Source organism: Caloenas nicobarica, chromosome 4 (assembly GCF_036013445.1).
Source record: "Caloenas nicobarica isolate bCalNic1 chromosome 4, bCalNic1.hap1, whole genome shotgun sequence".
Classification (NCBI taxonomy): domain Eukaryota; kingdom Metazoa; phylum Chordata; class Aves; order Columbiformes; family Columbidae; genus Caloenas; species Caloenas nicobarica.
The window spans coordinates 72,912,506-72,939,037 of record NC_088248.1 but is presented as its reverse complement, the minus strand read 5'-3'; the positions used below and the strand labels follow the sequence as shown (position 1 = coordinate 72,939,037).

The window sequence follows — 26,532 nt, the reverse complement described above, 5'->3', positions numbered from 1 at the left end:
TCGCTCCCTCCGCCGGCTCCCGCGGGGCCGTTACCTGCGGCGGGGCCGCGCCGCTCCCGGCCCCATGCGGAGGCGAAGCGCCTGGACCGAGCCCGGAGCAGGTTGGCGGCGGCGGGCCGGGGGAGACCCACCAGAGACCCGCCGCCCGCGGGGTGGGGTAATTTGAGTGTGGGGGGCAACGGGTGGTTATTCCAGCGCGGGGGAGGGCGGTTTGGAGGCGGGGGTGCTGAGGGGGGGCGGTGCTGAGGGGGCTTCGCCGTCAGAAGCGCCGCCGAAAAGGTGCAGCTGAGGCGTGAAGGCGCCGCCGTTCGGGGGTATTTTTTGAGGGGGCGGTGGGTCCCGGGGGTATTTTAGTGGCGCTCCCTTAGAGGGCCGGGGGCGGCCGGAGGCCTCCGGGGTCACCGGGGCGGCGATGTCTACCCCACCGCGGGGCCGAGCGGATGGGATGTGGCCACCGGCGCCCGCGCTGCGAGGTCGCTCCCGGGGAAGCGGAGGAACCGGGGGGCTCTGCGGGAGGGGAGTTCGGGAGCAGATGGGCGATGGGAGTCAGGTCTGTGCCGGCCCTCCCCTGGGAGGGAGAGGAATGTAGTTGGGGCTGCCTGGAGTCGTTATTCTGAAATAAAATTTCTAGGCTTGTCTACAGGTTGCGCTAGCCTTTTAAAGGGTGAGTTTTGTCTTTTCCTGCTTGGGAGTGATAAATGCGAGACAGATATGACTTGTGCTGTTGCTGCCAAAAGCTTTTTGTTTTCTTCAGCGCTACTTAGGAAAAAGAGTTTTGTACTGAGCTGTTTTTTTTATTTTGTTTTGTTTTGTTTGGTTTTTTTCCCCAGTAGATAAGATCAAAATATAAAGCTGATAGAGGAGAGATGTTTATTTTGCAGCTATCTTTAGTTGTGGAAATGAATGGGAAATGCTCATAAAATTACTGGAGGTAAACAGCTTTCCTGAGGTAAATGGCTGGTTTTGCTTCATTTTGAGAAAAATGGTAAATAAACATGTATATTTCTTACTTTTCTAAGGAAAACTGATTTAGATAAATGCTCTTTATGTGTCTAAAGTGGGTAAATGTTTTTAAATGCAGTTTGCGACAGGACAGTACAGATGCGGTTCAGAAGTGGTGTGCGGTTGTCCAGCAGACTGTGTTATTCCATCTGTTTTACTGCAGCAAGGTTACTATCTCCTGTCTAGGTCATGCAGCAGGAAACCTTGAGCTGTCTCCCAAGCCCTCTGCTAACCCGATAAGAGGCAACCAACGCAGGGAGTTTCATTGAAAGGTCAAAATGCAGCTGAGAGTTAGTGTGCAGGAGCTTTTCGGTGTGTTAGCTGCTTCCTCAGGGCTGATGAGAAAGGGGCTTGTCCTGCCTCTGGTTTCCTGGAACTTCTGGGGATTTCACATCCTCCCTTCTGTAGAGTTTGATTAAATTGGCCAAATGATTAACGGGCAGTTAGGGGCAGGATGTAGGAAGACAAAAGTGCAATAGCAGAAGCTTCCTTTCACTGAGGAAAAGGAGCTAAGAATGTTTAATTTTGTTTGCTTTACATATGTCTGTTTAGGTGGCAGATGCAGAACGTGCCAAGATTGCTGCAGAGTTGGGGTGTTTGGAGAGCAGGTTATTTTGTTTAGATATGAGATCGTGGGAAACTTAAGTAGGTCTTGAATTTTTATAAAGGCTGTGCTTCCGAACAAGACCCAGCCAATGCTTCAAACTTGTCATGGAGTGATTTTCAGATTGCAAGGAGGTCTGAATGAAACTCAAACACAACAGCTTAAAGCATCTGCAGTGGGTGCATCCAATGCTTCAAAACAACAGAACGGTAATTTGGACATAGGACTTCTGGATCATAGAGGAGTCTCCCCTGTTGCAGGCGACTTTCGTAATGTCATCATAAATTACTAAGGACTTTCTGTAAAACTTGTGTTGGCTGTTATTTTCCATTACTCCTATGGTAAGGCTATTCCTTTGCTGCTCAGGAATCTTTTGCATGTAGCCCGTATTTATTGATGACTACTTTTTCCCTCTTTTTTACACGTTTGGTGTATCTAAGGAGAAACTCTCAACCTGTTTTGCGAAGACAAGCTGAGCTCTGTGCTCCTTGGGAGCAGCTCTTCCTTCACCTGACCCACCAGCTCTCTCTGCAACCTGTTTGGTCCTGAAGTCTTGAATTCAGAAGTTAAGCACTGAAATTACTTTCCACAACATTCTTTGCTATATTGCAGTTTCTTTTTAAACCTTCTCTTCATGGGAGGCTTTTGGCATCCCCTCTTTTGATTTCGTAGGCTCAAGTGTGATTTTTACCATGGTCTCTTGGAGTGTTAGATGATACTGTGGTAAAAATGCTGCTGTACTATTAACGTTGTTCCATAATTACCAGTTGTTTGATGCTATTCTGCTGCATAATTCAGATGTAATATGAAACATCTTGGCTGTGTAAGTCTGCTGGCATGTTTCCTTAGCCCAGTAAAGATTAATGCTATGCTCCGTCTTTTCTGACCATTTCTTTTAGGGAAGATTTATCCCTCAAACTTCCCATGTAAGGGGAAAGACCTAATTCATTTCGACTTCCTTGCAGGGGCTTAGAAAGATCTTCCAGTTTGTGCTAGGTGAACTCACCCAGCTGGTGGTGGGTGATGTGCTGATATGCTGTGCTGTCTTCCTCCTGTCCTGGCAACGGCTCTTCCTCAAACTACCGGAGCGGAGTTTGTGAGTTTGGGGAGGAGGATGTGCTACAGAAAGGAGCGTGCGAGATGTGTGCAGGAGGGGTTTCTGAGGAGCAGCTGCCTGCTCTTACGCTGCAATTCGTTCTTCCTGTGTGCTTGCTCATGGAGACGCTGCGAGGAGTGCCTGACCTCAGGTTCTGAACACCTCGAGCAGACAGGCCACTGTTTCTTACACAAATAACATAAAAGAGAAAACTGGGATTTGCTCTTGAAAAAAAAAAGGTGGAGAGGGACAAGGGGGACCTCAAACTTCCTCTGCAAGAAATAAACCTATCTTTTTAATACTATGCTGTTCGAAACAGCAATATTTTAATTCACATGCTCCTTCCTGCCTGGCTGGACCACTGACTTTCTGTGGCTTGTTTGGGAGTCAGAAAAATCCCAACTTCATATACTGTTTTCATAGAGTCATAGAATTATAGTCATTTCAGTTGGAAGAGACCCTCAGGATCATAGAGTCCAACCATAACCTAACCTAACTCTAGCACTAAACCATGTCCCTAAGAACCTTGTCTAAATGCCTTTTAAACATCTCCAGGGATGGTGACTCCATCACTTCCCTGGGCAGCCTGTTCCAATGCCTCACAACCCTTTCTGGGAAGAATTTTTTCCTAATATCCAATCTAAACCTCCCCTGGGACAACTTGAGGCCATTTCCTCTCATCCTGTTGCTTATTATTTGGTAGAAGAGACCAACACCCTCCATGCTACAACCTCCTTTCAGGTAGTTGTAGACAGCGATAAGGTCTCCCCTCAGCCTCCTTTTCTCCAGGTTGAACAGCCCCAGTTCCCTCAGCTGCTCCTCATCCGACTTGTGCTCCAGACCCTTCACCAGCTTCGTTGCCCTTCTCTGAACTCTCTGTAGTGCCTCAATGTCCTTCTTATGATGAGGGGCCCAAAACTGAACACAGGCGGGGCCTCACCAGTGCCGAGTACAGTGGCACAATCACTTCCCGAGTCCTGCTGGCCACACTATTCCTGATACAAGCCAGGATGCTGTTGGTCTTTTTGGCCACCTGGACACACTGCTGGCTCATGTTCAGCCGGCTGTAGATCAGCACCCCAGATCCCCCTCTGCCAGGCACTTTACAGCCACTCTTCCCTGAGCTGTAGCGCTGCCTGGGGTTGTTGTGACCCAAGTACAGGACCTGGCACTTGGCCTTGTTAAACCTCATACAATTGACCTCAGTGTTGGCGCTTGTTGATATTTCTTGTGTTTATGCATGATGGGTTTTTGCTTTTCCTCACTTTAGAGCTGTTCCTTACTAAAGGAGGTTTCACAGAAAAGCTTAGAAAAGCTTGGAAAGCTTGACTAGAGAAGGGGGTGGCAAGGCAGAAGTGAAATCAAGAGTGTGATCCCTGTATTGAACATCCAACTGTCATTCAGAACCCTACAAAGAGTTCTTTGCCTATAATGTTATTTTAGCAGGCACTATTAATATCCAAAAAGCTTCCTGTGAATGCTGCTGAAAGGAAGTGATGATGTTACACTCTGAATATCTCTAATTAAGCTGATAGTTGGACCAGATTTGAGCTGGAACCGATTTTTTTATGTTCTATCTGGATGACTCGAAGTTAAGAGCAAGTTGTAACCTAGCCATGTGTATCCTTCCTACAGGAAAAGACAGGGCAAATAGACACAATAATGTAATTTTATTAATGATTTCATGAGTTGGTGGTTGATCTTGCAAAGAGTATGTAGGAATGAGCCATTAAAAAATTAGAAGAAAGTACAAATAGAGCATCATAAGGCAAAAAAAAGGAAAATGCTGATGCCTCTAAGGTACGATTGCTTCTTGCTGGTATTCTTGGCTCCAGGCAAAATAATTTTCACCTGCTGTCCTGTTGGTGCCTTTGGGAGTGTCTGACAACTGTTCTGAAATTTTCATTTCTTCCTTGTTTCACTTTTTGCCAGTTGTGTCCACATGCGTGGGATTCACTGTTACGTTCTCATTTTCTGAGGAGATGGATCTTGACCAAATTGCAGTTTGTACAGACAAATTTTGGTTTTTACTTTTTATTGTGTGATTAGAAAAACCTTGCTAGTCAAAGTTCATCTTGTAAGACACATTAGGTGCTAATGCAATCAATGTCCTGTTGTAGCTGCTTATAACCATACTATAGGCTAAACTTCTTTCTGTGATCATCTTTCTATTGACTATTAAATAAAGGGAAACAATGGGCTCTACTGTTAATTAGAACAGGCATGTCTGCTTTTTTGATTTAACAGAATAGGTGCTAAGCAGTTAATATTCAAAGACAGTTTATCAAATACCTACATATATTTAAATACCAACTTTACCGGGGGGTTTAGATAGTTGCAACAGAAGAAATAACTGACAGAAGTATCTAATTTTTAACTTTAGTTCCAGTTTTTTCTCTGTTGAGAAGCTGCCAGTCTGATCTGCAACAGCTCCTAGGTTGCTGTCTTTCCATGTCTTGTGACTGTTTCTGCTAGGAAGTGGTGGGATGATGATCAAAGGATTATTTGAAGGTAAATATCCAAAAGTTAATACATTACTGCACATTATAACTCAAGAGGCTCTCGTGCCTCAGTGTGTCCTTGATAATTCTGCCTCAGATCCTCAGTAGCTCTGGAATTTTTCCTCATGCTTGTGGTTTTGGGGGATTTTTGTCATGTACCATTGAACATGAGTCTAAAAGTAGGTATTTCAATGCTTATTGTGTTATAGAAAGAGATCTCCCTATTGGAAACAGTTCCTTTGGGATAAGTTGTCTGTTCTTCTTCTTTCCCTGCTTTTTCCCAAGTATTTTGTCACTATGGGCAAATAGGCCCATTCAGATGAAAGGCTTTTTACTTTCATTGTATAGGTTTGAAATCCAAATTTTAACATCTGGGCAGTTTTTCTAATGACTTTCCTAGTCTGTAAAACCTGTGTTTAAAATTTGGCTTAAGAATTTGGATTCCTGTCTGCAGAAGTCACTGGAAATTGAAGCAGTCCTTCACTGTGGTGCAGTTTTTCAAGTGCCTCTTGCTAGAGGAAGCTCGTATGTTACTTTTTTTTAATAATAAATTCGTTAAGTTATGAGAGAGTAGGTTTTCAAATTGTTTTTGTATTTAAAGAAATATTCCATGTTTTGGATGGATAAAAATACCTCTGCTGTACTGCAGTTATAAGGATGCTTGCAACTGCAGAATCCTCCATGTATAGCGGATTGCACAACTTACTATCCTTAGCTTCAGCTTTTTTATTCTTTGTATTATAATGTTTTTCCCTGACGGGTCTTGATCCACTGTTGATTTGAAAAAAAAAAAAGTTTATTATGTTTTTTTTTTTTTTTAAAACAAGGTAGAGATTATTTGCTAAACTTATTTTGTTGTGGTTTCTTGTTTCCAATGAAGCGATGATGAAGTTTGAAAGCGTAGGAAGGACCTGAAGGTATTGTGGGTTGATAAGGAGACTTGGGAGGGACAGTCCTGGAGGGGGTACACCCTGGCTGACTTGGGGACCACCTGTGCCAGGGTAGGTAAGCTGGTAAGAAGCACAGAGGAGCAGAGGAAACCCAGTGAGAATCACAGAGGAGCTGCAGACACAAACTATTATGCACGTGACCCCTAACTCCTGCACTGCCTGTGGCTTCCCCAGAGGAGTTGGGATGGGCTCCATGGAACCTCTGGCAAAAATAAGGGCAATTGAGACGAGGAAGGGAGGAGGAGAAGTGTTTGGCTAAAGTTTAGCCTGGGGAAAGGGAAAGAAAGGGGTTTACTCATGGGTTAAATTGTTTTTCTTTTTCTCAATATCAGAACAAGTGATTAGAATTTGTATTACTTGGCAATAAATTGTATTACTTAAAAATTCCCCAGATCGAGAATGTTTTGCCCATTAAAGAGAGTTGAACAGGAGGAACTTGGAGAGTCTTATACTGATTTCTGAGTCAGCTTTTAAAATGACTTTGTAAAGAAAAATCCGGAAGATAATTTAAGTTTTTCATGTTCTTAGGTTTCTTCAACTGACAGGTTCTGCTTAACAGGTGGCTCTTAAACATTTTTTGCTTCTGTTTCAAAAAAAAAAAACCAAAACAAAAACCAAAACCAACAGCAACAAAAAAATCAGAAAAACTGTTACCCAATTAACCATTCTTTTTTAACATTTTTTTTTTGCACTAACTTTTTTTACACCTTAGCTCTTATGTTTGTTGTCTATGGGTTTCACTACTGCAGAAGCAGACAAAATTAGTCCTAACTATAAATTTTGCCAAACTATTTTTCATGTTGTTACATAAATTGAATAATTTTCTATTCAAATATTCTATCAGTCTTGAAAGCCTTAATGAAAATTAGTATCTTATCTAGTTGATCAATAATGAGGATAGATTAAAATGTGTAATCTTTTTGTGGGCACAACTCTCACAAGTAATCACAGACATTAGTGTTGTAGTTGTCACTTAATTTTTGTCATCTGTTTTTCCCAAATTTGTCCCAGGAAACAAATCTGTAATTGGTTTAAGATTTCTTAAATGCACTCTTTTAACTCCTTGCATAAAGTTTTGCAGTATGTTTGTGAGTTTTTCTGTTGTTTTAGAAAGCCTTGGAACAGGAAGTTCATGCAGAATTCATCACTGACATTAATAATATGCACAACATCTCAATGAAGAGTATCTTGCTCAAGTTTATTCCATGCGAAAAAAATCTTCTCTGCCTTTTAACTTTGTCTTTCTTTTTTGAAGCACAAATGTTGCTCAAAACCAAGTGGCTCTTGTTATATCATTAACCATTTCTAAAAATACTTTTCATAAGTAATTTGATTTAGAGGAGAGGACATGAAATGAGCAAGTGTTTCTGGATACTTTTGCATCAGTATTGCCTTCTGTTTCACTGCCTGCATGAGCCCTATTGCTCTTGATTAGTGATTCTGTTATATAGGTGTGACTTTCAGGTTTCAGTTGCAGTGGGTTTTACACTGCAAGCTTCTTGATCTTGTTACGTGAACTTCAAAGGCTGCATTGTGCAGCAAGACTGTGAGCTGAGCTGCCTGGCGGATGACTTGTAAATCTGGCTGTTCCTACTGCTTCTGGTGGTACCGTGAGAGGGGAAGTTAATTTGCATTTTCAGTTCCTTGGAGCTTCAGGTGTACACTGAGGTCATGTGTGAGATGCTATACAACTGTAGAACAGAAGGTCATAGAATAGTTTGGGTTGAAGGGCCCTTCAAAGCTCATCTAGTCTCACCCCTGCCGTGAGCAGGGACATCTTCACCCAGCTCAGGTTGCTCAGAGCCCCGTCCAGCCTGCCTGGGATGTCTGCAGGGCTGGGGCATCCACCACCTCTCTGGGCAACCTGGGCCAGTGTTTCACCACCCTCAGCATCAAAAATTTCTTCCTCTTGTCCTGCTGGGCTCTCAGCAGTGGTCTGCTTAGGGTGGCTTCCCCATGGGGGGAAGTTGCTTAAGTTCAGTAGGTGAAAAGCAAATTTAAGTCCCTCGAGTCCGCACTAATTACACCACAATAAGTACCTATGAAAATGTCAGTGCAAAATGCGATTGTAATACAGCATTGCTACTGAGGCATCTTTTGTAGGCTAATAGAGACATTTGCACTTACGGCTCTCAAAACAACTGTAGTACTGCCCCTTTCTGAAAGGATGTCATGGTGTTTGGCTGTGGTTTTTGCATGCAAACAACAGAATTTGGATGCTGTAGGCACAGCCTGTCTTTGGTCCTTGGTTTCTTAACTGCTATGGTTCTCTCTGTAAACTCGTAGGTTTGTTCTGAAGCTCAGAAGACTGTGGGACAGATGGGCTCTTAGGTTCTTGTTAGCACCAACCTTGCCCTTTTGAGCACTCTTAAACTGTTCCAGCCAGTGGAGGGTGCTTATTGACATAGGTAAGAGTGCAGGATCAAACCCTGAGTCATTAAAAGCAAATGCTGTGCTGGATGGATATATTTTGACTTGATCTGTCTATCTGTCTGCCTATCTATATATATAGACTTGGTCTAGCAAGGAATCATCTGAAGTAAACAACTGTCAAAAGTCAACCTGAAGTAAACTGTTGCAAATGAAATGAAAACTGACATATTTCAGTTATGAAAAGAAATTAGCAAAATTAGTTATGAAAAGAAATTAGCATTTCTTAGAAAAGAAAATTAGCAAAACCATTGAGCGTACTAAATCGTAAGAGCTGGACTCAGAAAGGATGTGCTGAGATGATTAATTAAATCCTCTGTTTCCTTTTTCCTGTTTGCACATCCAGGATGAGTGAAACAACCGTTTGGGGCTGACTGGGATTTATTTTGCTCAGAGTCAGGGAAGGCTTTCAGGTAGTGCTGGTTTATTGCAGTCTGGAATTCCTCATTAATCCTCTTCTGTGTTAATCACTCTCCACCTCCTCTGTTCCTTCTCCGTCTTTCAGATCTCTTGCAGCTTCCCCTTTTCTTTGTTTCAAAAGGCTTCAGGAAAAGTGCATCTGTTGTAGGATCTCTGCATGCAGTTCTGTAGTAGGAAATTCTCACTCTTGGAACTGATTAAAAGAGTGCTGCTCACAGAGCAAAACTCTTCTTTGACATTTTATGCAACAGAGGAGATTGGCCATGTCGTTTCATGCTGCAGGATGATTCCAGAAGTACATTAGTGCCATTAGGCAATAAAAAATTTTCTATACGTTGAGCGGTCTTTCACAAGCATTTCTGTCAAATTACCACAGAACCTGCATCCTAGCATAGGAAAGACTAATTTGCAAAGAAATAAAAACCTGCTTTGAACAAAGCAGAGGCAGTGAGGCTTTAACCTTATCTTTGTAATTCTGGCTGTAAAACATTATGGATTTGATTCAAACTGCTGGAAAGTACGTGCTTAATCTGGAGTGTTTTCACTCAGAAATTTTAACAGTACAAAGGCCAGACCTCATGTTGTCACTTGGTACATTGTTGCAATGATTTTGTGGTGGCATAATCTTCTGGTACCTGGTCTGACCAATGCTTTTGTGCAGAATCCATTCTGATCTAAGTTCCTATAGACTCTGATCAAGTTGCCTGTTTTTGTTGTTTACCCAAGAGAGAATTATTACCTGCATTGTTCTGTAGTGAGAATGGCTGAAGCTTGTTTCCTGCTTTTTGTTTAATGTTTTTTCTTTTTTAAAAAAGAAAAGTTCAATTTTATACTTTCCCCAGCTGTGTATGGAGAGATTTGTGGAACTGACAGATGTAATTATTGCTTTGACATATATCATAGCTTAGGCAAACGTTCAGCGATCACGTCCGTGCAATAAGCCATCCATGTTGGTGAGCAAACCCCTTCCCTTTTGCCAAACTGTGCTGAGTGTCCCTTGTTTGTGCTGGTCTGAGCCAGTCTCCTCCACGGTGATCTTGCTGTTGGTACTCTCTGTGGTACGTGGAGTAATCCTGGAGTTGCTACCTGGTCTGCAGACCTTGTTCACACTCTCCTCTGCAGCATCCTCTAATTGCCGCATGTTGTGTGTGCCAGTTGTCATCATGCGTAATGATGAGAGGTGCTTGGTTGTCTTGTCTGCATAGTATGGCAGGAGGGACATGTGTCCTACCTGGAATGTAAGGTGATTGTCTAAGTCCTGCTGGATTGGCACTGGACATCTCAAGGTGGAGCAGTTCACGTTGATGATCCATAACTGGCACTAGGGTATGGTCTTTGTAACGCATTTTGCTGATGCACGTTAGGTGTTTACCCATGTGGACTTGACTGATTTGCTGCAAATCTTAGCTGAGAGCAAAATGGACTTGTAGTGCAGATGACTGGGGTGGTGGTGTCAACACCCAGTTTTGCTCCTCAGTGCTGTTTATATTCAGTGGTATAGATGCAGCCAGTAAAGGTGAGATGCTGCTCTGAGGAAATAATGAGCTTGTAAGGCTTGATGGGTTCCCTGTGACCTGCTGTCTTGTGTCCTGACAGCTTGTGTGGGAGACTGGAGCCGGATTTGGTTTCCAGCTTAACTGCTAGCGTTCTGGGGGACCTTGGGGTGTCACCCCTTGGGTCTCGCTTTACCCTGTTCCAAGACAAATGTAATAGTACTGACTCTGGTTTGTACAGTGCTTCCAGATTCACTAAAAGGTTTTTAGAGTATTGCTGCTTTGTGACAAAGGCTTAGAAATAGGTTTGACGGCTCGGAGTGTGCAATTAATAAACATAACTAGGTGGGTAATTTGAGGTTATTAGTCTCATAATAACCAAGTTATGCATGTTTGAGGTAAGTGGTGAAGTTTTCTGCTAGCAAAAACCATTAGGCTTTTAAAAAATGATTATTTTTTGTCTTGCTCTGTTTTGTGGTTTATGGCTGCTTGCAGGTGACTCTAGAAAGCATCACTTAACTGTTGTCTGCACCTCAGGACTTGAGATGGCTGATGTTGACTTTGAGTCATCTTCTGAATTAGATAGCCCTGAAATTTCAGTGGGCTTCTATCTTATCAGCTCTTTCATCCTCGTGCCTAAGAACATCCGTTGTTTGTCCAAACAAGCAGTGTTTTGAAGTGGCAAGAGAGGCTAGTTCAAATGGGTCATATTGCCATATAAAATAAAAAGAGGTTGAGCAGAAAAAAGAATGTGGAAGATTGTCCCTAGATAAAAGCCTTCCCTTAGTTCTGCTTTTTTTTTTCAAAAGTTCTTGAGATGGAGCTCTTGGCAAGAGAGCAGAAGAGTGTGAATGTCTTTGCAGTGGAGAGCAGGGAGCGAGATCAAAGGGAACGAGTAGGGCGGAGGACCAGGCTGCATCCTTGCACGGTTGGCTGCTCAAAGGGAGCGATGCCCCTGGAGGTTGCTAGGGCAGGAAATACCCTTGGCCACGTCCCTTCTCCTTTCAGGGCAAACCCAGTAGGCTTTGCATGGCCTTTCCTTGTTCAGCCATGTCTTCGGTTAACTGCAGCAGCCTGGGAGAAGTTGATGTGCCCACCTTCATTTTTCTTTACAAAATCAGAATTTAAACATGCTGCTAGAAACTTGTGGGAGCTTACAAATGGTAAGTGGAGAGATTGCTTCTCGTTAACTGATAAAGAGTGATTTGCCCATCTGTTAGGGAGCTCTCTTAGCTCCTTGTGGATTCACAGTGTTGGTTGCAGGGACCTGCTGCTGTGCGCAGAAACTGCACTTGTGCTTACAGCCTCCTGCTGCATGCCAGGCCAAATTTCCTGCCCACCCTCCTTGGTACTTGCTGTTGAAGTTACTGACAAGGTTGTTGGTGCTTCTGAAAAGGTCTGCACTAGATTCGGACTGATGATGAGACAGGTTTGCTTAACCTCAGGGAAATCAAGGAGTTGATTCAAGATATGGACTCCAGTTTTGAGGGTGGGATCACGGTAGTGTCATATGTGGGCACTTGGATTCAAGGATCCTAAATACACTGAGCATACTGTGTAGATTTGATTTCCTGTCCAGAGTCTGATAATTGCTTAAACAAAATGGTGTTTGAAGTTCAAACATTAGTGTTTGACAGTAACTGATGTCGTTGCAATTATTAGACTTCATGCTGATGAAGAATGCAAAGGCCTATACCTGGCAATATGTACGTACTTTTAGAATCACATCCTGGCAGTGCATCTGAAATGAGTATGTTCTTGATCACAAGGAGGTCAGGAGTGATTCAGTATTTCTGACACAAACACCAAGAATCACCGTCTTCTCTGGGAAAGAGTAAATTAACAGTCATTGGATGTTCTGTGAACTTTTTTCCATTCAGAAGAAGTTATGATAATTTTTTTCTTTCTTTTTTTACAGCAATGCTGAGTGACAATAACTCTGTGAAGCCGAAAAGTGATTGCTCACCTGCTGTGCAATGGTGTAAGGTGGCTGCGCGTGAAGATGAGAAGACGAAGCTGGTTTTTAAAAGGTACTCGCAAGTAAGTGTCATTATGGCAGTTGCTGTCCCTGAGCCTGGGCAGTTACAAGAAGGATGCAAAAATCAAGGGCTGAGATTGCCACAGGAGCTGAAGGGAGGGTTAGACAGTGCCCTGGGGCACCTAAAACACTTTGAGGAGGCTCTCTAATAATGGTGTCTGTTTTTCCAAGCCAGTGTGAGATCCCAGTACTACACTCACAAGTATTTCCAATCTTTTTTTTTTTATATCCAGATAAGTAACAATGTTGAGGCTTTTGTACAGTCTGATAATTGAAGAAATTGAAGGGCAGTGGATGTTTAGTGGGTATTTTGGGGAGGTGTCCCCTCATAGTTAATTTGTTTATGAAAACTCCTGGAATGCTCCATCACAAAATCTTCTTTACTCCATTGCTTGTAGGTTAACATCAAATTGGAATTAATGAGTATGTGCTCGTGTACATCCAGAGCCATATTTTAAACCAAAAAATCTCACTACCGTGATGCTTCTTTGCTATATGAATCTTAGGTCTTAAAGCTTAAAAAAACACAAGGCCAGACTGTTATATCCACTGGTGTTTTGAGCACCTGAGTGGTGCAGCCCAGCTGAATCTAGAGATAAACCTCTGGAGAGAAAAACCAGCCTCATTCATGCCCTGTGAATCCCCTGTTTCTGCCACACAGCTGATTTCCAGGGGCTGCAGCCCAACGTGCTAATGAATGTTTTTAGACCCCTATCAGTGCAGAATTTAATTTAGTTAAATCAGACGTGAGAACAGTGCTGCTTTTCCAGTGGCTGCTTTATTTGCAGCACATACTGCAAATTAAGTGCCACGATTGCATCTATTAGCCTATATGGTACAAACTTTAAAAAAAAAAAAATCTTGGAAACCTGTGTTAACTTCATCTGAAAGAGTTTCAAGAAACACTGAATGCTTAGTAGGTTGTCTGTTTTTTAAGACATTTAAACAAGTGTCCAGTCGTTAGGAAACCATAGGAAATGAAAATCAATAATAAAGCTCAAACAACATACTTGAGCAACAACAATTCTAACCGAATAACAATGTAATTTTTGCAAATGGGTTTAGACATGAAATGAGCCAGGTGAATATTTGGAGATCAACTGTGAGATTCCTTAGGAATGAGAAATGAGTAGATCAAAAAATATGGATAGTCTGTATTACTCAATTTTAAAGGTGTTTTTTCTTCTTCTTTTGTTTGTTTGGGGAATGTAATAATTAAATTAGCCTTCTCAAGATAAACCAGATAATCTCAATTCTTCATTCTAGCCTGCCAGTGAGTTGAAAGTTTTGCGCATATGAGTGATGGTCATTGGCCCAAAATCTTGCAATTTGAAGTTTTATCTCTTTTTTTTAACTTGCCTGAAAAATACATATTTCAAAATAACGTTGCCCTTTAAAGAAGGAAAACAAAAGTCACTTTTGATTTCTTTGTGTGGGGAGAGGTGTTTACATTCAAAGTATATGATGCAGGCACAGAACTGCATAGATCAGTGTCAATATGCAACATTTTCCTTATCAAAGCATCTATGCATGCTTGTACTTCCCTACAGATAGCTCTGAAGAATTATGAAAGACTTACAGTGAACAAAACAATAGTTTTTCTTTGAACCAAATGCAAGTATTCACCTGATGTCCTTCAACTGCCTAGAATTTGTTTAAAAATACTCATTTAACGATGGATTGCTGGAAAAAAATGATTTTTTTTTTCTTTTCTCTCTCCTACCTCTATACCCTCCTGTTTGTTTTTAGACTTCTTGCACTGTGTGTGGTTGGAGGGTGCTTCCTTTATATCCTCAAGTTACATTTTGGCCCTGAAGAATGTGACAGAACAAAAATGCCGTATGTGGACCTCGATCGTGTAAGGGTTGGTATTTTTTGGCTTTTTTTTTTTTTTTTTTTTTTACTTGGCTTGTAAGTTTCTAGTTGACAATATAAGAGTTACAGGAGTCTATAACAAAGAACTAGATTGCTGAAAATATCCTGTGAGGAGAAAATATATTTTGCTTCATTTCATGCCCTAGAACTTCTACTTTTTGTTCTTGTGGAGTGACAACAGAAGCACAGAGAGAAACTGGTGTAAGATGCCAATAAAGCTGTCTCTAAATTCTTGTTGGCATTGCTCTGCCTTTGCTACTTCACTTGTTTGCTCAGTACTCACCTTGGCTTAGAGTTGTTACATTTCTATCTGTGAATGTCTCAATGCTAAGACACAATTTACAGCAGAAGCCCTGATTTAAGGTAGTCTTATCTTAGCATCACTGCATGTCCATCCTCCCCCACCTTCTTCATTGTGTGTTTTTCCCCTTCTGAGCCTCTTTGCCTCTCATCTTCTTCTCATTTGACTTATTTCTTTTCTCAATAACATATCCTTGCTTCCAAACAATGACCACCTTAAGCTGAGCAAACCTAGAGACCGCATGGGCTCTGTTTATTTCTGTCTCATGATTCATTTTGTTTGTGTTAGATGCAGAATGAGGAAATAGCATTGTTCTCTATTTAGTTGGGTAGTAGCTGATTGCACGTTGTTTGGGGCAGTTGTCAAGTGGTTGGCATTAATTTTTACTGATAGGATGCACAACAGTCACCCTTAAAAATGAGGCTCTTCCCAAGATGTGCTGACTCTTGCTCACAAAGTACAGAGTGAAGTTGCTCAGTTGTGTTTTGCTCAGAAAGAAGTGTGGTGGTTATGCCCACATTTGCAGAGACTGTTACAGTGGTGACAGAGGCAGTTCTGTAGAACGATCTTGTTTAAAAAATATATATAAAATAAAAGCAGCACAACTTCCCTCCTTGTGCACCCGGGTACAAACTTCTGTTAACAGTACAGAAGGGGAACTGAGCACTAGATTTCAGTCTTGATTCTCTGACCCTGTGCTTGCTCATGGTTTCTTTTATTACAGTGGAGGAAAGATCAGCAGAGTTGTATCAGGGAAAAGAACATGCAAAATGATTTTCTTTTAACTGATAAAACCAATACTATTTCTTTTCTTCATTACGTCAATACCTGCTTCCCACTACAGATTTTTAAAAAACATACATGAGTAGTTTGGTGGTGTGAGGTTTTTTTTGTTTGGTGGGTTGGTTTTTGTTTGTTTGGGGTTTTTTTTATGAAACACATCAATTTGTAGTTTTATCTGACAGCTTAATCTTTTTATGCAATACGGAACTTTTATTTTGGTGGCTAGTCTTTGAGAGAAGACCTGAAACACAACCGCTTTGCATTCCTTTTAAAGTCGTGTTTTAGTCATTAGCAGTACCACTTCAGCAATACTTCTGGAAGAAGTTGCTTCGTTTTGGTTAGTAAGCAAGTCCAGCCTGCCATTTCACAGAATTTTTACCCAGTGGACGTGGACGTGTCTCTGGTAAAATCCTACTGCAGGCAGAACTTGGGTCATGCATTTGAGCAGCAGAGTAGAATTCCACTTGCTGACTTGCTGCTGAATTAGGTGGGCAGAAGTACGTCTAGATTCTTTAATCTGTTGCTGTAAGTAACAGTACAAATGCTCTCAAATGGCTCATTGGCACTTATCTCTTTTAGTAGCTTAATTTATTCTGTAGAAAAGCTCCCATCCAGATTTCAGTGATTGGATGGGGAGACGTTCCTCTTCATGTTTTCACCCTGCATTAGTTAGTGTCTGCGTTTGAGTGAATGCTTTAAATATCTTGTATTTCCATGTTGCAGCTTTCTTTATAAACTGCTGTGTTTGCTAAACTGCTGTTGGTCAGCTGGTGCGTTGCATAAAGAGGGCTTTGTATGTTCCCGAAGCCTGGTTTTCCTGGCTGAAGTCATATATGTTTTGTTTTAGAGAGCACAACAGTATGCCAGCGCTGCATTGCAGGAACAGTGCCGGCCTTCTTACGTGAAGAAAGAGATGGGGAAGTTATTTGCAGAGAAATACAGCATGGACATATCTCCCTTTGTAAGAAAAAATATAAATGAAGATGAAGCTTTATTTAAATATGAGCCACCTTTTGGATTTCACAAGTTCTTCAATAAGCTTAAAAATCTCCTTGAACTCTTACCTGAACATGATTTACCAGAAGATTTGAAGTCAAAACACTGTAAGCGTTGTGTTGTTGTTGGCAGTGGTGGAATTCTTCATGGATCAGAGCTGGGTCACTTGTTGAATCAGTTTGATATTGTCATAAGGTATGTATTTCCCTTATTAATTCCAACTACTACAACTATGAGCCACCTTTGTTTTTTAAGGGGAAAGTATCGCCAATATTTATTCAATTTTTAAGACTATTTTTGAAAGGGCTTTTGAGAAATTTGCTTGTGACTTTGATGGAGTTTGAAGTCTTAGGAGCAAAATAAATTGTCTTGTTCACAAGACAGGAATTCAGTGTAGTTGTTTGTGGGCTTCAGATATGAAAAAATATGGGGAGAAATGAGTGAGAAACCAGTGAAATCATAGCCAAGTAAACAATCCTACTTTTATCCGTTCATATATTTAATCTTTCAGAGGTCGGCTTTAGAACTCACATCTGCCTTTTTCCCCTTGGTTAGTTGGGATGCTTATTTGAAGACTTTTTTTTTATAACAGCTATTTCAAACACAATAAAAATTCATTGGTGTTTCAGCATACAGTTGGCTTACACACTGTATAGCTTGCTTATCTTTCCTTATCTTTACAAGCTTGGTGTGAGCACTCTGTGATTACCCACGTTTTCTGTCTGAATTAAATGAATACACACTCTGTATTTGTGCCTTCTAAACATTACTGTATGAACTCTCCCTTGTATTTTGAATCATGTAAAGTCACAAATAAATTATAATACAAGCATTTTTCCCAAGTTGCTTTGTAAACTAAGACTCGCTCCTCTTAAAGAGGGACGACTTGATACAGTGAGTTGATATATCTTATACAAAGGTAAAGAAACCTGTTAGCGTGTAGAGGGGCAGAGAACCTCTCTGAAGTTAGGGCTGGCAGTGTAAGGGTGACTTTTCTGTTGATATAGAAAAGTTTGCGGGACTTAAGCTGTTCTGCACAACTTGATGGAGCTGCATGATGCTCTTGTCAGCAGTGTGCTAGCATCTGAAATTTTTGATGATCTGGAAGGATATAAACCCACAGGATGTGTTACATTGCATTGAAGGGATAATTTGAATGCCTTTCTGTGTGTAATACTTGTGTGCGTGTAAGTATATTTATATATAAAAAGATGATGCAGGCAACTTCCGGTGTGTCTTCTCTCCCTTTTTCTTTTAAGCCTCTCTGGGTTGGCACAAAGGAATGAATGTGAAATTCTGCAGCGCTGTTTTAACTTTTCTATTCAAGCTTTTCTTTTTGAAGTTTTGAACTTGTGCCAGTTAATCCAGAAATAGAATTGGCTTCCTCTCAAAGATAAGGGATGGATGAGTCTGTGAGGCAAGGAATGTGGAGATACTGAGAACACACTCTGTTAAAAATCTGTGGGCCAGATACAAGTTCTTTGCTTAGTGTCTGATGTTTTAATGAGATTGTAACCTGTGCTTATTAAATACAGTTTCTTTCCCTTGTGTGTTGGGGTTTTTTTGTTTGTTTGTTTTTGTGTTTGGTGTTTGTTTGTTTGTTTGTTTTTTGGGTTTTTTTTGTTAGGTTAAATGATGCACCAGTTCAGGGATACACAGATCACGTTGGTAACAAGACTACTATACGGATGACTTATCCGGAGGGAGCCCCCCTTTCTGAACACGAGTATCCTCCTGCTAGCTTGTTTGTGGCTGTTCTGTTTAAAAGTGTTGACTTCAATTGGCTTCAAGCAATGGTAAAAAACGAAACCTTGGTATGTACTGTGGCAGTGTTACCTATTTGTGATTTTTTTGTTTTTCCTTTTCTAATGCTTAAGAAGCTGGCTGATGTTGCTTCTGCTTCTATTATGCAACCCTGTGGTTTTTTTAGCTATGTCTCGTAGTTATAATTGGTACCAGCATTCATGTTGAGGCCTCATGCTGATAGATATTTTCTGCCGATATCGGTGGTTTGCACCGAGCTACGTGACATATCAAGTGCTGACTAAAGTGGAATTCATTTTACATTAGGTTTAAGTGACTTGTTCAAGTCTGCAGAGCCTGAAATAGAGATGAGATTTCTTGATACCAGTCCTAGGTTTTTTTTTTTCTTTTAACAGCTCAAGTCTGTGCTGCTACAATGGGCACACATGCAGTTAATGGGTAGTTGAAGCATCACAGTTGTTAGTTCACATTTGTCTGTTCCAAAATTGAGGTAATTTATTTTTCCCTGAATGCTTAAAGAAGTGCAGAGATTAATAAGGAATTGATAGGAGGATTCCGTGTTTCCAAACTCTCTTTAAATTGGTAGTTTTCACCTCTTTCATTTTGCAGGCAGATAATTTCTGTTGAAAACCAGTAGCCAGGTTCCTCTGACCACAGGTTGAAAACAAGTGCTCTGAATTATTGAGAGAGATTTACAAGAAAGCCTGACGAGTTTTCTAACAATTTGATACATGCTACTTTAGCTACTCCAAGTTCCCTTAATTCTGTGATTTATTTATTTTTTTTAACAACATGAGAACATACGGAATGTCTGTTTAATATTGACCATGACCATCTACTACCACTTTAGTCCAGAGGGTGTGTGCAGGGATGTTGCTTTCTTTTGATTAATCTGAGTACGTTTTGTAGAGGGGAGATTTTCCTGAATGCTCAAATTTGCACAAATTAAGAACTTCTGCTCCCTGACTCTTTTTCAACAAGACAATGTTGGTCTATGACCTTCCCTGCAGCCATGTGGTAATTGTGATGACCAACTTTCTGACTTGAGTTGAATCCCTAACTTGTTTTACAAGCTGTCTGGCTATTTCATGTTTTAAGAACAACTAGGACAAGGATGGCTTTCTGTATTAAAATTGGATTTGGGGGCATTGAAAGATGCTTTTTGGCGTTTGCAACACCCTCGGTTAGTGAGTTACAAGAGTGAAGTTTGTGCTTTATGGAAAAGAGAACCTTTTCTTGTTTTGTGTGGCTTAGGAGCAGATTTGCTCATTCCCACCTCCTTCCTTGCTCTGGTGTTTTTGCTGGTGCAGAGAGATAGTTTTGGGAACTGATCTGGGACTGGGTGTAGTGGAGAGTCCACCAAAGGGCCACGAAGGTGCTTGAAGCATGGGAGCGTCTCTCCTGTGAGGAAACACTGAGAGGGTTGGGACTGTTTAGGCTAGAGAAGAGAAGGCTCGGGAAAATTTTATTAATGTACATGAATACCTGAGGAGAGGGTGCAAAGAGGACAGAGCCAGGCTCTTTTCTGTAGTGCTGGGTGACGGGACCAGCGGCAATGGGCACAAAATGAAACACAGGAGGATCCCTCTGAACGTGAGGAAACACTTTTTGACTGAGTCCTGCCACAGGTTGCCCAGAGAGGTTATGGAGTCTCCATCCTTGGAGTTCTTCAAAAGCCATCTGGACGTGGTCCTGGGAAACCAGCTCTAGGTGCCTCTGCTTGAGGAGGGGGGTTGGACCAGATGACCTCCAGAGATCCCTTCCAATCTCACTCTGTGATTCTGTGAACTGAAAATGTACTTCGCCTTTCAGATACGAGGCTGTCGGTTGGATCAGCTCTCTGTGCAGGCATTAGTACTTTAGTAAACTCATTCAGATCACAGGTTGGGAAGGTGGGACCATGACAACCTAGATTTGATCAGTTTAAGCTGCTGTAGAGTTGTATGTCAGGGTAGCAATAAGCCTGTTTAAAAATACAGGTCTGTGTTGCACCTTTAAGTTTCATCATTTGCTTAATGGCTTAGTGTTATGCATTATTATGGAAAGATTTGTAAAATGAGCCTGATTTAGTGTTGTTTTCCCATTAGCATGCTTCTAAGTGACTGCAAGTGGCATGAAATGAGAACCTAATTTGCTGAGTCCTGTGTAAATCCTCTTCTGAAGTGTTACGTGTGTCACTGGGTGGATGCTGTCAAACAGCAGCTGTTCACTTCAAAGCCTGGGCAAAATTGTTTTAAATCCAGTGCTTGATTCAGAATGCCTGGTTAACGTTTGTGGAAAACTGTGGTTCCATTTTTGCATTTTTTTTAACTACTGCTGCCTGCTCGGTTGTGCTGGGAAAGGTCCAAAGAACCTGGAGGTGCTGGTGGTTATGTCGACTAATTAAACACAAAGTGCAGTCAAATACTCAGAATAAATATTTTTTCCCTTTTCTGCAATTTCCTTCTCTCTGCAGTTCCAAATACTTTGAAGATTTTTTCTTTTCTAGGTCAGTCACTTGAGCTGTACACTGGAATGCCTAAACCGCCTTAGCTGTGATCTGTTTCCTGAGTTTCTCAGAATCAGTAATGAATTACAGAACTTGCTTACTGTCTGCCATACACTTTGCAGTCTCAGAGTTTGCCCTCACTGAACTATTTTTTTCCTTCTTTTAGCCTCTGTGGGTGCGACTCTTCTTCTGGAAGGAAGTTGCTGAGAAAATTCCTTTTACGTCAAAGCAGTTTCGGATTCTGAATCCAGTCATCATCAAAGAGACGGCTTTGGACATTTTACAGTTCCCTGAACCTCGATCAAAATTCTGGGGTTGGGATAAGGTAAGAAGTTTCCTTTCAGGAGGAGACTATAAAATACAAAGTAAAATAAGAAACAAAAAAAATTTTGTCTCTTCCTTCGATATAGTTTCTCTGTGCAGTTTCAGAGGTGGTCTCAAGTAATAGGGAAATTAACACTTTCTCAGAAGACTCTTGTATTTTCTTGTGCAAAATCAAAGTAGGATTTCAGCTCACCTTTTCAGATGAGGTGTTATGCCTGTGCGTGCTGACATGAAATGGCCCGTTTGCCAAAGCATTCGCATGCAGTGAGACATAAATTCATTCCAGTACATCGTGTTCACTCACACATCATTGTGACTGGTGTTAACATACATCAAATGCATGTTTTGAATATTCACGTGTGTTAAGAGCAGCCCTGCTAAGTCAAAACAGTGATCAGCTGCAGACAGATGTGTCTCCAGCTGCAGGGAAAGCAGAATATGGAAACCAGGCCAATGTAAAGCAACCTGCCAGCTGGTGGAATTGCAAATGTGCTCAAAGCATCTGATGGGTATATCCCCCCTCTACGTCCTTCACCAGCAATAGTATGGAGTGCTGAATGGCTCAATTTAATTATACACTGCATTTTCGTTATTTTTTAACTATTCGTTTGAGAAATTGGATGTCACTAGTTCTCTTGAACTATGAAAAATACTGAATAACCATCATCTTTTTACATTTTGCATGAAAGTGTTTAATGGTAGCGTTATTGCACAGATGTTTGAAGGAGCTTCTCACATTTATTTATAAAAATAATGTAACACACTCAGCTATGTATCTTTTAGTTGTATTGTGATATACTTGCTTGCTTCATGGGTTCTTCAGTGAAAAGTCATATTCTGAAGAATGCTGTCAGAGAGCCTGTTGCTCAAGACCGAAGTAAAAATACGTCAAGAAATGTCAAGTTTAACTGCACGTCAGGAGTTGTTTGAGTGTTTGGAGTGAAGGTTCACTTGTGGTTTAACTACAGAGTAATAGGGCGTCTTGCCTTCACAGAAAAAAATAAATCTAGTGTTGACAGCCAAAAGTCTTGTTAAAGGCAAATGCTCAAGTTGAATGAGTATTTGGCCCTGAAGTTTTTAGTTTTAATTGATCATTTAGTTGATTTTTAGTTTTAGTTGGAATTAAGTTTTTAATTGCTGGTTTATTTAATTGATTTCAGTTTTAAGTGAGGAGAGGGAATAGATAAAGCCATTCCATTTTGTAAAGTGTTTCTAAAAACTAGCAAAGAAGAATATATTTGAATTCAGCAGGCTTATTTTTTTTCCCCCCTTTTCAGAATGTACCTACAATTGGGGTCACAGCAGTTGTCCTGGCCACACATTTGTGTGACGAAGTGAGTTTAGCAGGGTTTGGCTATGACCTGGATCAGCCCAGCACACCTTTGCACTACTACAACAACCTCTGCATGGCCGCCATGAACGGACAAACCATGCACAACGTGACCAGTGAAACAAAATTCCTGCAAAAACTCATCAAGGAAAAAGTTGTCAAAGACTTGACGGGCGGGATACATTGTGAATTCTGTGGCACAGACAGCTAGTGACTGAAGCGTGCCCTGGTTTGGATTTGTTACATTTCCAGAGGTTCGGCTGGAACGACTTTTTCACTGTCTTCAGTAGTTCTTTAGAGTGTTTATAGAACGGACGTGGAATCTCTGCTGCCATTTTTAACGTCAAGTTCAATTCATTGGACTTTTAAATTTATTTCGATGTCAGATTTTACTTTGCACATTTTTGTGGATAACTGTGTAAATAGAACTTGGAGTTGAAAGAGATCAATTTAAAATATTTAATGTTTTTTGTTGTCCGAAGAAAAGCAGAGTTTTTGTTTTCAGATGTATATTGTACGCACAATGCTAGCCTGAGTTGTCTAACAGGATATACAAGTTATTTTTCACTGAACTACTGATTTTGTTGGTCCATTTCTTGTTTATAACTCCTTTTCATGCATGCCATGAAAAGAAAGGTGAATGCTTCTCAAGTCTTTCATTTCTTGCAACTTGAGTGTTCCATTTCCCCCTCAAATATTTATATTCTTCTGGTTTTGTGCTAATATTTTTTTGGGAGGTGGAGGAGAAATGTGGGAGTGGAGGTGAAGAAAAAGGAACCGTTGTGGCAACAACTGAGTAGTAAGTACTTTGGTGTTCACAATTGATATTAAAATCACTGATGCGTTAACATCTTGGGTTAGAATCCTGCTTTATCGTGAGGCATGTTTGCACCTAGGGCACACTACAAGAGGATCTAGCCAGTAGGAGACTTTCACCTGAATTAAATCTCTTGTCACTTCTGTTCCTTGAGACCCAGATAAATGTTTCTAACTAGCTGATTTGCAGCAGAGTTCAGTGACCCCCATTAAAGAAGTGGCACTAACACAAAATCTGCCCCCTCCCTGTTTTGGTTTTTTTTTTGAGTGACTTGAGAATTGCTGGTTCTATAAAACATTGGTTTGTATAAATCTTCCATTTAGCAATAACAGAATCTATGACTAAGCTAAAACTTCCATTGGTTTACTTTATAATCCTTACGGAATGAATTACGGATATCGTAACCTTAATAGTTTACAATGATGATAACCCCTATGAGCTCTAGTGTTGGCTGTTTAATCGAAGGGAGAGGTGGAGTTTTAAGTCAGCAATGGGGTGAGTGTGTGTAAGTTAAGAAGATCATCACTTTGAGCAAGTAGCATGATCTAGTAGCAAGCAAGGTTAATGCTGAAAGCAGCATGCCGTAAAAACAAAATATATGTTCTTGTAACTGGAAATCAGTGCATTGCAAAGAAACTGGACTGTGCAGATCTATAAGGTTTGGGTGTTCATTTTGTTACAACTAGAGTAGTAGCTACGACTGTGTGTGTGCTGAGTAGTGTTGTTACTCAGTCTACAGTATGTGAAAAATGCTTTATTTGGGAATGAAAGTTTGTTGAGCAAATTGATCAAAGGTTGGCCTAGAAACATTGTTCATAGTCTTGGAACTCTCCACATGGTGGACACTCCCACCTGTTTTTTAATGGGTGAAGATATGAATATGGTTATAGTTTTAAATTGTAAAAGTACTGATATGGGAAAGCAAGATTAGGGTGGTTGGGGTTTTTATTTTTGGGTGGTTTTTCCATGAAAAAAGACTTAATGTTAGAACGCAGAAGCAGCAGACTGATTCTGGCCGTAATACTAAAAGGCAATAAAATGACATCAGGTCATAAAGCAGAACTCTGAAGAAAGGTGTGGACCTCATCTTTCCTAAGTCCCGTGGACCTACGTGTCCTTGAAAGCCAGTTGTGGATGGTGAGCAAATTTGAAAATCACATTTTTGTCTCTGGCACTGTTTGTGTTTATAGCAATAATGTTAATCTGACTTCTCCATGAAACACATTGATTTTTGTACTAGCAATAAATTTCTAGTCTATGTTTTTCTTGTAAGTATAATAATTATATTGTTTAATTTAAAAGTATTTCATGTGTGAAGAGTTTTATACGGATAGTCTTTCAGTTAATATATTAAAATGTGCTAATTATTTTCTCCTGGTATTTAAACTGGAAACTAAGTACCTTAATTTCATTTGGTATTAGTGAAATTTTGGAAGATTTCAAAACGTGTGTGTTGTGAGAACATCCTGGATACGCTGAGAGTATGTGTTTCAAAGCACTTGGTCCCTTACTCGTTTCCTTTACTCCGTAACTTAAAAATAATCAGTTGATTAACGTAAATGCTGATAGCTTTTTGGAGACGTTGTATTTACTGTCAAATGCTCAAATTATGTTGATGTAGGATTAGATTGTTTTCCCACCGGTTTTGTGGCTTGTGATAAAACATTGTTCTCCAGGGTCGCACACACTTCACAGACTCGACCACCCATGAAATGGCAGCAAAGTTCAGGTGGCAAAAAGCAATAAACTGATGAAACCACTTTCTACTTATGTGTTCGTCTCAGAGTTTGCCGTTTGTTCTGCCGCCTCTATTAAGGACTTCAGATGTTTTACTCATCCAATTGAAAGTCTTGATGCAATCCCAGGCCCTCAAGAAGAGGGGAGTTTGTGGCTGGTGATAACTCTTTCTCCTTTCATTTATGCCTTTTTTTATATCTGTCAGTGGATTTACACCTCTGTGGTGCCTGGAAGAGAGAATCCATCTTAACACCGACCATATTGTAAGTGTCCGGGATTTTGTAGTGAATGTGCATGAGAATATTTCAGACTAGGTTATATCACTGGCCTTGAATTCAAGGATGTGTCCCATTCGGTGCTGGGGACAGACCGCAGCTTCTGCTTTGCGCTCCAGTCCTGCCGGAGGGGACATCAGAACAAAAGCCGCGCGTGTCCGTGCTGCCGCGCCCCAGGTCTTACGCTTTGCAAAGAACTGGCATTGTACGCTTTAGTGGTTTATAGCAATAATGTTAATCTGACTTCTCCATGAAACACATTGATTTTTGTCAACAAAGGATTTGGGAGCGGTGATAAAGCCATTGTGTTGCACATCAGAATTTCTCTTTGTAACTCTCTCTTTGTAGGAGCTGTCACACTTATCTGTGTGTCTCACCTATTCTGATTTTCGAAATTTTTTTTTTTTTTTGTGGTTCCTGTGCAGGGAAATAGTGTCAGCTTTGTCCTCCCTTGAGTTTAGAGTGGTCGTTAAGCACTTGCATTATCTTTTAGCTTTAATGTTTCAGGTGAGAGAGGTAGAAATTCTCTATTAGGACTGAACAGTTCTGAAACTCTTTTGAAGATTTAGATAATTTATGTAGCTTTTTTTTTTTCTTTCGACATGTTCAGATTTGTGTGGCCACGTAGGGAATAGCAAACGTGGTGAGCACCATTTTGGCTGCATCTGATTTGTTTGAGCAAATTGGAACTTACAATGGCCGTGTGTGAATTTATAGTGCTGGTTTTTGAGTATTTGTGGGAATCCTGCACCCAGGTAGTTTATCTTCAGCTGGAGACAAACTGACATTGCTGTGTAAACTGCCTGAAAGGAGGTTGTAGCATGGAGGGTGTTGGTCTCTTCTCCCAAGTAGCAAGTGATAGGACAAGAGGAAATGGCCTCAAGTTGTGCCAGGGGAGGTTTAGATTGGATATTAGGAAAAAATTCTTCACAGAAAGGGTTGTCAGGCCTCGGAACAGGCTGCCCAGGGAAGTGGTGGAGCCACCATCCTTGGAGGGGTTTAAAAGATGCATAGATGAGGTTCTTAGGGACATGGTTTAGTGCTAAAGTCAGGTTATGGCTGGACCCGATGATCCTGAGGGTTTCTTTCAACTGGAATGATTTTATGATTCTATTATATCCCCTTGGAAAAGTCCCGTGGGTGAGGTTACGATTTGTTTCTTATGATGCCATGAACACGCGCGAGAATTGCAGGCGGAGACGCATGGAGCCGGTTGGGTTCAGCGCGGGAAGGTGCTGAAGCAGGTGGTTTGTGGTCCATGGCCAGTGACTGGTTGACATTGGAACTGGCTGTTCAGCGTGTTGGGTT

At 41.0% G+C, this 26,532-nt stretch overlaps 1 protein-coding gene across 5 annotated transcripts; it reads left to right on the top strand.

Annotated features, from left to right (window-relative positions):
• Nucleotides 1-24,950, top strand: ST3GAL5 (ST3 beta-galactoside alpha-2,3-sialyltransferase 5). 5 transcript variants are annotated; one of them, XM_065633925.1, is made up of 7 exons: nucleotides 1-101; nucleotides 12,415-12,526; nucleotides 14,284-14,398; nucleotides 16,341-16,684; nucleotides 18,117-18,303; nucleotides 20,908-21,066; nucleotides 22,343-24,950. In XM_065633925.1, exons 1-7 carry the CDS (start codon nucleotides 65-67, stop codon nucleotides 22,604-22,606), a joined length of 1,218 nt encoding a protein of 405 aa, XP_065489997.1. In that variant the 5' UTR covers nucleotides 1-64; the 3' UTR covers nucleotides 22,607-24,950. The 5 variants fall into 5 exon arrangements, with proteins under 5 accessions (XP_065489997.1, XP_065489996.1, XP_065489995.1 ...); XM_065633924.1 differs by having other exon boundaries at nucleotides 1-152; nucleotides 14,284-14,392; XM_065633923.1 differs by having other exon boundaries at nucleotides 1-152.
• Nucleotides 24,951-26,532: the final 1,582 nt, after the last annotated feature.

Coding starts and splice junctions, on each gene's coding strand:
- ST3GAL5 (XM_065633923.1), top strand. CDS start 65: ATGCGGAGGCGAAGCGCCTGGACCGAGCCCGGAGCAGGTTGGCGGCGG. Junction 153..12,414: donor AGAGACCCGCCGCCCGCGGG/GTGGGGTAATTT, acceptor CTTTTTTTACAG/CAATGCTGAGTGACAATAAC. Junction 21,067..22,342: donor AATTCTGGGGTTGGGATAAG/GTAAGAAGTTTC, acceptor CCCCCTTTTCAG/AATGTACCTACAATTGGGGT.